General features: G+C 39.9%; 2 protein-coding genes across 2 annotated transcripts; one reads left to right on the top strand and one right to left on the bottom strand.

The window, feature by feature from the left end:
• Positions 1-1,175: 1,175 nt before the first annotated feature.
• Positions 1,176-5,540, bottom strand: med21 (mediator complex subunit 21). Its single transcript, XM_034673561.1, has 4 exons — positions 5,408-5,540; positions 4,618-4,732; positions 3,521-3,621; positions 1,176-1,808 (listed from the first exon to the last, which is right to left on the bottom strand). Exons 1-4 carry the CDS (start codon positions 5,447-5,449, stop codon positions 1,629-1,631), a joined length of 438 nt encoding a protein of 145 aa, XP_034529452.1. The 5' UTR covers positions 5,450-5,540; the 3' UTR covers positions 1,176-1,628.
• On the top strand, positions 5,436-12,350 carry fgfr1op2 (FGFR1 oncogene partner 2). Its single transcript, XM_034673560.1, has 7 exons — positions 5,436-5,552; positions 5,640-5,781; positions 8,072-8,208; positions 8,926-9,043; positions 9,406-9,548; positions 9,648-9,761; positions 11,941-12,350. The coding sequence occupies exons 2-7, from the start codon at positions 5,757-5,759 to the stop codon at positions 12,076-12,078; spliced, it is 675 nt and encodes a 224-aa protein (XP_034529451.1). The 5' UTR covers positions 5,436-5,552; positions 5,640-5,756; the 3' UTR covers positions 12,079-12,350.

The raw sequence follows: 12,350 nt of genomic DNA, 5'->3' as shown, positions 1-12,350 counted from the left end.
GGTACACAAGGCCTTGCTGAAGCTACAGTTGTGGTGGCAGAAGCTCAGTCTAGAAGGACTTCAGTTTTGAACAGAAGGGTCAGCAATTCACTGACCAAGTCAGAAGAAATTTGAATACTAGCGAGTTAGTGAGGTGCCAGTTTGCTTCCTGGCCACTTCAGAGGTACCCTTAAGCAAGATACTGAACCAGTGCTTGTCAGTGACAGTGACTGTCCATGTGCAGACCATTCTGCAGCAGGGTTTTGCAGCCATTTTGGAAATGATGAGTCCACCTAACTTTCTGTCAACTTACCAAGAGACAACGAGGTGGAGTTGAGGCGGGCCTTAGCCTCCTGGCCATACAGTGGGCCCACCTGTCAGTCAAGTCAGCCTCAGTTTAGCAATTCAGAAGGATGGGATGTGATCTGATGTACCAAGTTAGTCCAATGCAGTTATTGGAACTGAATTCAAGCAGAATAAGATCACTTTTGGGATGCCTGTAATAAACAAAAAAAACAACTGAAGTTCAAGTGACAAGGCTGCCCCTCACAGCTCAGCTTCATTTACTAAGATACACTAAAATGAAGTTATTGACACTGACATTGGACATAAGTGCTCATTATTCTGAAAGTCTAGACCATTTCTGGATCATCAGTAAATCGCTTCTTCTATTTACTGCTCAGCTTTGCATCATTTCTTCCACAAGTTGTCTTTCACCTCTCTGGTGTCTCCCTGTAGTCCCATGGGAAACACTAAAATCAGAGCGTAGTTCCTTAAACATGCAGGTGTTTGCTTATGCTCCTGTCTGGTGTGACAGTAAACAGCTGATTAAACCCGCAGCATTTAAATATCTTTAAACAAATGCTAAAGAAAACAGATTAAATCAGGTCAGAGGTCACACAGAGTTGTCTCCCCTTAAAGCAGAAGTGAGGTCCTTGAAATCAGATTATTTTGTATTAATAAACACACATTTTATGGATTTTGGATGAGTTTTGTAATTTTTTCAAGCAAACCAGCTTGTGACCACAAACTGCAACAATAAACATCCTGTGTTCTGGAGATAATAATGCTTCTTGTCATTGTTATCCAGCAAGTTTTATGGAAAACAATTTAAAGAATGTAGGAAAACAACTCTGTCACACAAAACATCATTAACCATAAAGATACAAACAGCTTGAACAAATGAAATCCCAGAGGAAGTTTGTTCAAGCTTTATTAGAAAGACTTATTAAAAACAGAGTTACAGTGAACTGTGAGGATGAAGATACTCCAAATGAGGATTTAATTCATACTTAAATACTTACAAAAGCAGGAGGATTCAATTTACAAGAAATACTGTACAAAGGACATAAAAAAACATGAGTGTTGACTTTCTGTGTCAGTAGAAAGTTCCACAAACAGGACAGTGTATGTGAAGACATCTTTTTGAGCTCTTTTCCTGCAGGGGTACAGTATACTTCCCCTTCATGCCTGTGTTTGCTTAGAGACCAGAGGATGCTGTGAGACAACAATACAGAAACAGAGTTACATTGCTTAACTGTACCGCTGTATGGTTTAAGTTTTGGGACTTGCAGGTGATGTCTGAGGATTAAAGTAAAGAGCATAAAGGCTGAAAGAGTCCAGAACTAGGGTGTATGAATCGTTGTGGATCAGGATTCGGTAGGTGACGCCTGGGCCGGTGCTCCATTGCGGGTGCGGAGCTGAGACTGGGCGATGTCGGCCAGGGCGCTCTGGATCTTCTCCAGCAGCATATCTCCGCGAAACACCACCTCCTCCAGACGAGCGGCTGCGTCGTGGTTCTCCTCTTCAAGCTGCCGCAGACTGGCCGCCTGAGGAGGGGTCACAGTTGGTCAGATATAAATGCAGATGGTTCCAGAGTGTCGGACCCCTCACTGCGAACACCCTGTCCCCTTTCATTTTCATTTTAGTAATTGGAATGCACAGTAAACCTCTACCCGAGGATCTCAATGCACGCGTCTGCTTGTAGGATGTTAAAAGGTCTGCTATATAGCTCAGAGTAAGTCCATGTAGAGCTTTAAAAGTAACCAGTGAAATCTTAAAATCACTTCTAAAACATACAGGGAGCCAGAGCAAGGAAGCTTAAACTGGAGAGATATGGTCATATATTTTGGTTCTGGTTAAAACCCCAATACACTGTTGACACATCATGAGCAGAAAATCTTGTTGTTAAGTCTTAAAGATAGAATAGATGAAAAAACAAGAGAGTTCATCTGATTTAAAACATGCTTCACTTAAAGGATGAGTCTCAAAACGTTGTACACTGCTTCACTTCATGGCACTGTAAAGCTTCACTGAAGATCTAATGGAGGCAGTCTATGAGTCTTTAGATCCAACCCCAAAAATGCTGTTTTAATAGGATGCTACTATAGTTACAGTGAATGATGTCAACATCCATCATTTCAGTATTCTGGGAACAAAGCCTGTGCTTATCAATGTTGGTGGATGAGGCATCCAAACCAGGAAACATCTGTGATATCAGAATTATAAACACATCTGGATCAGGACGCGTCATTCCCAAAACACAGCAGATCGACTGAACTCTTAAATGGCTTCAAATTCTAAAAAGAGTCTGGAGGCAAAAGACAAAGGGACCAATCATACCTCCACTTATGACTGCATTTCTTCAATTTCAATCGAAACAGACTCACTCATCTCTCTAAAAAACATCCTACACTTTATTATAGCTATTGTTATCATGACTACTATGCTCACAACTACTCAGTAGTACTAATCTATATCTCAGACGAGGTGTTCTTTTCACTGTTACATTATTGGTATAGCAGGCGTAATATTCCTCACTCTGCCAAATCAAACAGATGGACCAAACACACGTAAGAATCTGAGCCATCCTGATGATTGTTTATGATTGAAATACAGGTTTTTGAGTCAGTGGATGTTTGTTATCTCACGGTGGTAAAACCTTGAAAGAAGTGAAACATACGTGCTTCAGAATGCTTCAGAAGTCAAAGACCTTCCTAACAGCCATGCCAGAAATAAAGAGGTACTCACTCATATCACTTGCATTATATTATTACCCTTCATCTCCACATAGACGGAAAAAGAAACTAACCTAAAGACGGCTCACATAAACACTTAACTCTTAAAAGAAACTGATAACATCTGAAAGGTGTTGCTTTTGAGTTCCAGGGCTGTTTGGACAATCTTGTTTGCCCTTAAATTACTGAGATGCCTTTTCAGAATCTGCACTTACTTTCAGAAGACCTTGGTCATTCAGCAGTAATGGAAAACTGTTTATCCAAGAGTATGTAGGCTTTTAAAAGTATATAACCAAAGGGCAGCCTGAAATATGCGTGATCATTTTGTTAGTGGACATAATAAGTAGAGATATTTACGTGTTCCTAGCTTTGAGCTGCTGATGTAGAAAGTAGCTGGCTCCCTCTGCTGGCTAAAAGCTAGAAATACAAACTGAACCATAGTGTGTTCTGTGTTTGTTCATCCCTTTTTATGGCACATAGAATCTGAAGGTGTGTGTCTGAATGGTACTTGTGAATGTGCTGACCTGCAGGGCTGCTGTGGACTCCTCGCTGGGCAGAGAGTCGATGAGTACGTCTACATCCTTGGCTGTTCTGGCAATCAGGGCAGCAAACAGCTGAGCATATTCTATACAGAGATAGAAAACAGTTGTAATGTTTCAACATGATCATGTACGTCCCCAGCATACAGTCAAGACAGACAGGTAATATAAAGAGGTACACCTATAAGGGAAAACATGAACCTAAAGGCAAGGCAAGGCAACTTTATTTGTTTAGCGCATTTCATACACGAGGGCAACTCAATGTGCTTTACATTAAAACATTAAAAGCATTGGAAACATTCAGACAAGCATAAAAGAACATAATTAAAATGACAAATATAATTAAACAGAAAAGAAAAGGAAAATTAGAAATATATTAAAAATTATATTAAAATTTTAATTTAAAGTGAGTTAAAATAAGCTAAGATAGGAAGGCAGTGTTAAATAAAAAGGTCTTAGTCTTTGATTTAAAAGAGGTCAGAGTTGGAGCAGACCTGCAGCTTTCAGGAAGTGTGTTCCAGATGTATGGTGCATAATGACTAAACGCTGCTTCACCATGTTTCGTTCTGACTCTAGGGACTGAAAGCAGACCAGTACCTGATGACCTCAGAGGTCTAGGTGGTTCATACAGTAGCAGTAGATCAGCAATGAATTGTGGGCCTAAACCATTCAGGGCTTTATAAACCATCAGCAGGATTTTAAAGTCTATTCTCTGACAGACAGGAAGCCAGTCTAGAGATCTAAGAACTGAAGTGATGTGGTCTACTTTGTTGGTCCTTGTTAGGACTCGAGCAGCAGCATTCTGCATGAGCTGCAGTCATCTGATGGACTTTTTAGGGAGTCCTGTAAAGACCCCGTTACAGTTCGATAAAGGTGGAATCATCTTCTAATGTGTGTCAGTGGAAAATTCAAATATACAACTTTTACTTCTCTTACAATACAGTTCAAATCAAGTACTAAGATTGATTCATGATGTTGTTGAAAATGATGCCATAACATGAAAATACAAAAGTAGTATGTCTAATGTTGTTCATAGGAAAGAAAAAGAAAGAAAATGGATGATAAATTGAAAGTGTATCCACCTTCTGTTGGGTTTGCAGGCTGATCTCTGTTGATGGCTGTCTGGATGTTACTGAAGGAGGCAGGAGGAGCACATTGCTGCAGGACACCGATGGCATTGCAAAACTGATCTGCAAGCTGGACACAAAAACAATAGCATTGACATTATAGCTTTGCAATTAACCACAATTTCATCATTATTGCAATGTGAGCGTTTGCAATAAAATAAAAATAGAAGAGGTCTAGCTTTTATTGCAGTAAATAATACACGTTATTTTGATGTGGTCAAGCATGTCTTTATCATTCAGCATGCATTCATTGTACCAAGTCAGAGGCTACCCTCAGATTAATTGGTACCATATTGACGATGATGGAATAAAATACTTTGAGGTATATTTTAGGATCAGTTAAGGCGGGTTGTAAACACAGGTATGGTGTGAAACATGAAGAACAGCAGATAAACTGAGTTATAGGTAATGTGGGGGTGGGACAAAATACTGATACAACAATTGTCCTTCTAGCTTATCTCTTTCTAAGGTCATCTATTCTGGTTCCATGGATGATTTTAAATGGTCCAGTGTTTTAACAGTGCAGCCTTAAGCAAACATGTCTTTGTTTTAAACAATCCAAAACCAAACTTGCTCGTGAATCAGGCCCTCGGTCGTCATCTACTCGGAGATGTGGTCACTTTCTCCAGTCACAATGACACAGAAGCTTCTTCTTCGCACCATTTACAATCCGGGATTCATAAATTAATAATAAATGATGTTAACTTTCATGAATCATCGTTGTAAAACACACAAATTGTCTTACCGAGTTGACAGCATCTTGTAGTTGTGTTAGTCTGTCCGCCATGTTTTCTGCAGTAACACCGCAAACTATCGCGAGAGCTCGGTGTGTCACAAAGTCTCGCGTGATGTGACGATGATCTTAAGCTATGGTTTGCATTTCGTAAAGGGTAAGCTGGAGCCACTTAAATCCTCTCAAGAGTATTTAACAGTGAACGACCAAAGTGTTTAAATCTACGTGCTGCTGTCTCTTGTAGTTTCCAACAGAACTACATAAGATCCTCTGCTTGTTGCTGCTTCATGGGGACTTATTAGCTTTGAGCTAATGTTAGCTACTAAACATCAACAGGAAGTAACGGACGGGCTAAACTCCAATGTCTTGCACTTTGAGTTCTCCAGGTACTAAAGTTCATTCTTCTCACAAATGTCTCATATTTTTGTGTGTAATGTCAACATAATGTTTGTTCTAGCTTATTTGAGATGTAGGTCGTTATTTGACTGTGTTAGTGTGACTGTAAAGCCCGGTTCCATGTTAGCACAGGTTGTGCCTCTGCTAATTCATTAATACTCTTAGTTTCCTGATCGAGCCAGAGTTTGAGCTCTATCATACTTTAACTACAGATAGATTAAATGTGTCAGTAAACTAACAGTTCAGGCATTATTTACTTCAATGTTGTGTCATTAGATCGAGTTAGCTGACAGGAGCTGTCATCTCACCTGAGCAGGAAGGAAAGTTTAGCTGACAGCTAGTACATATTGTTATGTTTGTAGTTCTATGATTACTATTGTCTTTATACTGTTGTTGGACATTTCTCTGAACAACTAATGTAAGCTGTATTATACAGAGGGGTGATTGTAGTTTATTTCTATTGTATTTTATTTAACCAGGAGAAACCATATTGAGATTAAAAATCTCTTTTTCAAGTGTGTCCTGGTCAAGATCAGCAGCAGCACATTCCAGAAAAGTTACAGACAAATAACACAGAATTCTAAAACATTACAACACATCATGGGCTTCAGAATAAAAGTCATCAGTCAAAGCATCTACAAACTGAAGTATCTTCCTCAAGAGCAGGGGCGTCAAAATCATTTCAGTTCAGGGGCCACACACAGTCCAAGTTGATCTGAAGTGGGCCGGTCTAGTAAAATCATAACATAATAACCAATAAATAACAACACTGAATGTTTCCCTTTGTTTTACTGCAAAAAAGTACATTCTGAAAATGTTCACATTGAATGAACTAACTTTCTACAAAAACAGCTGTTGTATTTTTTGCCATGATGAGTCTGAGAGTGGGCAGAATATTTTAATCTTTAAGCCCTGAAACCTGCTGCGAACACCGAACACACAGGCTACCCATTCACCTGACACAGAGTGTAATGTTTACAGCAAAAGAACAGATAGATTATAATAATAAAGAAGGTAAAGTTGAGTATGTTTGGACCCCTCAGCTGCAGCAGGAACAGTGTGCTTGCTGGACAGTGTTGTATGCAGGGGTGTAGTGCTAGTGTTAGTAGTTAGTGGATCATCTTATAGTGCTCTAAAAGTCCTTATGAATCTCAACTTGATTTTGAAAACAGCAAGTCATCTATTTTCTCACTTTAAGAAGCATCATGATTTTGTGCGACCCAAGAGGACAAATCTGAAATAGTAGTTACTTTTATTGAAAAATTGCAGTTAATGTCTCTCTGTAATTTTTTCACTTTGCATGCGTCCCGCGGGCCAGTTTTGGCCCGCGGGACGCATGTTTAACACCCCTGGTCTAAGGTGACGTTACGAAAGGGCTCAACCCTTTATGAAAGACTGCTGTCAAAACTTAAAAAAAACAGTTTCCCAATATAAAATTGCCAATAATCCAGAGATCACATAACAGCATTAAAAACAGCAAAAAGCAGAGTGAATCTCTGTATGCAAGGGACAGCCCAATAATCAATATTAGACTGGCTGTCTGCGTATCAATGTTTGTGCTCAGGAACACTTCAACAAACATTGTCTCTGAACACACATCATTGATGCTGTACCATGCAAAAGAGGCTGTACTTATATCTGCAGGACGATGTTTTACTAAAAGCCAATTGCTGGAAAAGCCTAGCAAACATGAACGGGTCTCAACTTGTGTGAGATGTGTTGCTGGCATCAGATTCAAAATTGATTTTCCTTTCTTCGAACAACTGATATGTTGTCTTTGTGTTACCTTCAATGTAACATGGGCTGTCAGTGTGTAGCAAATGATCACATTCAGTTTCTATCAGCATTTTACACACTGTCCCAACTTTCTTACAAATGGGGTCATACTTAATCCAAAGATAAACACACAGGAAGCTGCAGCTGCTTAATGGAGTACTCTTATCGCAGGTCAATCAGTGGTGTAATGTATAACTTAATTAGGTGTAGTACTTAAACTAATCCGGTTTATTACCTTCTTGTGAATGGAAACTGTGAACCCTGAGATCATTTTAAACGATCAAATACCATCGCCATAGATCAGGCTTTTGTTGTTTCATCATAAGATATACTTAAACATGTAAAAAAATGTATAAACCAAACCACTATATTAAATCAGGTGAGGACAAATGAACTGGACTGTGAACTAACCTGATGTTAGGTTTCCTGGCACATGGCCTATCTCTGAACAGACACATTATAAAGAGCAAAGAACCAACTCTGTCCTGTCCTCTTTTTTTCCAGGCATGAATTGTACTTTAGAAAAGGTCCTGGCAGACGCCAAATCACTGGTGGAAAGGCTTCGTAACCATGACAATGCTGCTGAAATGTTAATTGAACAGACGACATCGCTGAACAAGCGAGTTGATGCCATGAAACAGGTGAGGTGCTGCAAGATAACAGTGACAAAGACACTCCTCTTATACACTGCGAGTCAAAAGTTTGGAAATACCTTCTCATTCAAGGGTGTGTATTGATTTTAATTATTGTAAACACTGTAGATTAATACTGAAGACATCAAAACTATGAAAGAACATATATGGAATTATTGAATGAACAAAAAAGTTAAACAAAGCAGAATATGTTTTATATTTTAGATTCTGTAAAGTAGCCCCCTTTTTCCTTCATGACAGCTTTGCACACTCTTGGTATTCTCTCAGTCTGCTTCATGAAGTGGTCTCCTGGAATGGTTTCTAATTAACATGAGCCTTGTCAAGAGTTCATTTGTAGAATGACTTGCCTTCTTAATGTGTTTGAGACCATCAGTTGTGTTGTTCAGAGGTAGGGTTAGTACACAATGGATAGCCCTATTTAACTACTGTTGTAATCCAGATTATGACAAAACCAGATTATTTCATAGTTTTGATGTCTTCAGTATTAATCTACAATGTTGAAAATAATTAAAATAAATAAAAACCATTGAATGAGAAGGTGTGTCCAAACTTTGACTGGTAGTGTACACGCTGCATTCAAACCTTTGATGAAAAAAGTGTTACAACAATATTAAGATAATGATCCAGCTCTATATACGATTTTAAACTTGATACCTCTCAGTTGTTTGATGTTCATTGATTGTTATCTCTTGGTTTATCTCACAGTACCAGGAGGAGATTGACTCATTGAACCAGGTTGCACGGCATCGACCCCGTTCCAGTCTGGTTCTGGGAATTCAGCAGGAAAACCGTCAGATCAGAGATCTACAGCAAGAAAACAAAGGTAGGAAGACCATTCTAGTCCAGTGAAACAACAGCAGCCTGATTTCTAATCAAAGCAAAACATAATAGTCAAACAGATGCTATACATATACACTACCAGTCACAAGTTTGGACACACCTTCTCATTCAATGGTTTTTATTTATTTTAATTATTTTCATCATTGTAGATTAATATGGAAGACATCAAAACTATGAAATAATCTGGTTTTACCATAATCTGGATTACAACAGTAGCCAAATAGGACTATCCATTGGGTATTAAAATAAATACAAACGCTTGAATGAGAAGGTGTTTCCAAACTTTTGACTGTCAGTGTACATACAGACTCTGTGTTTATGTCCATGTGTTCACTTTTCCTGCAGAATTACGGACATCGTTGGAGGAACACCAGTCTGCCTTAGAGCTCATTATGACCAAATACAGAGAGCAGGTGTTCAGGCTCCTCATGGCCAGCAAGCGGGACGACCCGGCTATTGTGACCAAGCTAAAAGAGCAACATACAACGGTCAGTGAGGCCTACTTATTGAAGTGCCTGTTGCTTGTTTTGACACAGTTCCTGTTTTTACAACTAATTTTAATCATGCATTCCTTTTGTGTTTTGTAGGAAATGCAAGTTCATATAGACAAGATCAATGAGATGGCCTCAGTTATGAGGAAGGCGATAGAAGTGGACGAGGGGCGCACATGTGAAGATGAAGAGAGGATTAAACAACTAGAGGTAAAGAAAATGTTCTCTGTTCCAGATGTTCTCCCAAAAGCTCCAGCAACACAGTAATACTGTGCTTTGTAACCATGCAACTAGATGGAAATTATTTTGCTCAAGCTAGTTATCATCACACTTTAGCCTCTTACACATTGCAACCTATAAAACAACTTAATATTGATGTCCCAGTGTGACTTTATATTGCATTATGGGGTTGCAGGAGCGTGAGAGGCATGGTGTGTAAACACACAGCATTACCACTCCTTTACGGCCAAATTCTACCAGATCCATGTCCGGGCTGTGTCCGATCCGTCATAGCACCACATCTGATTTCTATTCTAGTCAATGTGTTATCTTCCACTGGATCCACGCTGTTGCATTCCGGCTGAGTCTCTGATCCAGCAGGTTGGAGTCCTCTGGATAAGTTGATGCCGGAGCACGACGTATCAGTCTCATCAGAGCAGATGGAGCGGGACAGGAAGTCAGGCACCAAAACAAAATGAAAACATCCGGTCAATTTTCAGAATAAAACACTCTGTGTTATCACCAGATAGTTTTTAACTTAACTATGTCTACAAAATGTCATAATGAGCAGAGCCAGGCCTGGAGTCAACAGGTCAGAGGTTTTCAGAGGACCAGAAAGACAACCCAGATGAGGAGAGGAGGAGGAGAATCCTTGATTCAGTGATTGCTGCAGGAAAAAACCTCAGTCACATGACAACGCAACCGGTGGGTGTTGACGGGCGAGAGAGTACGGAGCTGGACCACAGCGGATCGGAGACAGACGTGCACGGATCTGGTGGAAGTCCGGTGCACAGATACTGTAACAGCCCTTGGCATATGATGAGGCGTAGAGTTAGACAGGTGTAATTTCTTTATTTTTCTGCAGTATGCACCGTGAAACTGATCATCTGATCAGCTGGCTACGCGGATACACCGCCGTATATTTAAATTCTCGAGCCGTTCTGGGGCCCCCGCTTCCGACCCAGAACATAAACATTTAATATCAACTGAATTTAATGGGCGTTGCTGGCCACTTACACACTGTTCTGCCCAGACCCTACACATTGTTGCCGTCTTCCCCAAGTTCCACCTCTGTTACAACCTCTGCGAAGAATCAGAGGCAAGACTGGCAGCTATAATAGCAGTAAAAGCCCACACCATAGCTGGCTGAGTCAAATAGATGAAATTGAAACAACCTATCAAAAAGCAGCACAGGTTCAAATGACAGAAGGCTTCACACTAATGCAAAACTTTAAATAACATGATGTGTAATGTAAATCTGAAAAATCATACAAGGTCAGGTTTAATTATTTCTTAGTTGCAAAGAGTTTTCATTGCTGTTTGGTATTTACATGTCACAACGTTATGCAATAACTTTCATCACTACTTTAAACAACCTTCAATCACAAATGTACACTCTAGTCTAGAGACATCTCTAAGTGATCACCAAAACACAGATCTATATCTTTGTTTGAGCTTTGCACCCTTCATCACTTTGCCCTTCACCTGTGTTAACACTGCAGGCTGTGTTGTGTAAATTAAGTGGGAAACAATCCTTCTCTTATTAAGTCCGGCTCTCTGACAGATCAAGTGGTGCCCATATCCAAATATGCTTAAAGTGAGGTTTTCCTCGTGGGATAAAAGCTCTGACCATACATTGTTTTTGATTTGTCCAGTGTATGGCTCAAAATTAATCCTCCATTCCCTCTAAGTTCTAATCTACTTCCTGCATGTAAGCAGATCTTACGATGTTTCCTTGTAAACTGTCTATGATCTTAAAACAGATTAAATTATCACAAGTTGACTCCTGCGAGTTGTAGAGATTCAGTCTTAAGTTAGGGCTTACTAAGCAGTTTACGAGGCAACAGACAGTGGAACATGTGATTTTTGGATCCAGTTGTTGTTAATGCAACTACTGTTTCACTTCAATCCTGTGATAACCAAAGACCAGGCTGAGACAATTCTCTGAAAACTTAAATTATTTTTCAGCACAGAGAAGTTTTGAAGCTAAATATCAAAGCCTTAAATGTGCTGATGTCATATGTTGTAGTTTAACAGAGCCTCCAAAATGAAAACAGTTCTGATTCAGCCTTAAAGAAGAAGCTTGGTTTGTTCTGGCCACAGATAGTTTGTAGGATTTGTGTTATTTCATCCGAACGTTTGAGTTCACATTTCTGTTTCTGTATTTCAGCTGGAGAACAACGGACTACGAGAGCTGCTAGGAATCAGTCGAGAAGCTTTCCTCGTTCTGAAGAGAGACGACGTATCAGAAAACACGTCACTTTCGCCGCTGCTCACGAGCACAGACGTCAGCCTACGAAAGAGTTAGAGAGTCCATCTCCCCCTTACTGCTGCCACTACTGTGTACAGTGTGTACAGTCTGTTGCCACATCCCATTTCATCTTCCACCCTCTCCTCCTGGAGCATTCTTAGCATGATGCTCCAGAGCTGTGGTTCCCCCATCTGGTGATTCAGACACAGTTCGTTTTGTTGGTACTTCTTTTGTGTTTGCTAGCATGCATGAGTCCGCGGTGCCTGCAAGGTTTTAAAGTGTGAATGAGAAAGAAGGGCTTGAGTTAAAATAAATCTGTAAACATGAAA

This window comes from Notolabrus celidotus, chromosome 21 (assembly GCF_009762535.1).
Source record: "Notolabrus celidotus isolate fNotCel1 chromosome 21, fNotCel1.pri, whole genome shotgun sequence".
NCBI lineage: Eukaryota > Metazoa > Chordata > Actinopteri > Labriformes > Labridae > Notolabrus > Notolabrus celidotus.
Note: the sequence above shows the minus strand (reverse complement) of the source record. Positions and strands in the feature narration are given on the sequence as shown.

Bases quoted from the DNA above. Each gene is read 5' to 3' on its own strand.
- med21 (XM_034673561.1), bottom strand. From the start codon at position 5,449: ATGGCGGACAGACTAACACAACTACAAGATGCTGTCAACTCG. The intron at 4,733-5,407 runs GTAAGACAATTT...TTTTGTGTCCAG, and splicing joins TACAAGATGCTGTCAACTCG to CTTGCAGATCAGTTTTGCAA. The intron at 1,809-3,520 runs GTCAGCACATTC...ACCCCTCCTCAG, and splicing joins AGTCCACAGCAGCCCTGCAG to GCGGCCAGTCTGCGGCAGCT.
- fgfr1op2 (XM_034673560.1), top strand. From the start codon at position 5,757: ATGTCTTGCACTTTGAGTTCTCCAG. The intron at 9,044-9,405 runs GTAGGAAGACCA...CTTTTCCTGCAG, and splicing joins TCTACAGCAAGAAAACAAAG to AATTACGGACATCGTTGGAG. The intron at 9,549-9,647 runs GTCAGTGAGGCC...TGTGTTTTGTAG, and splicing joins TAAAAGAGCAACATACAACG to GAAATGCAAGTTCATATAGA.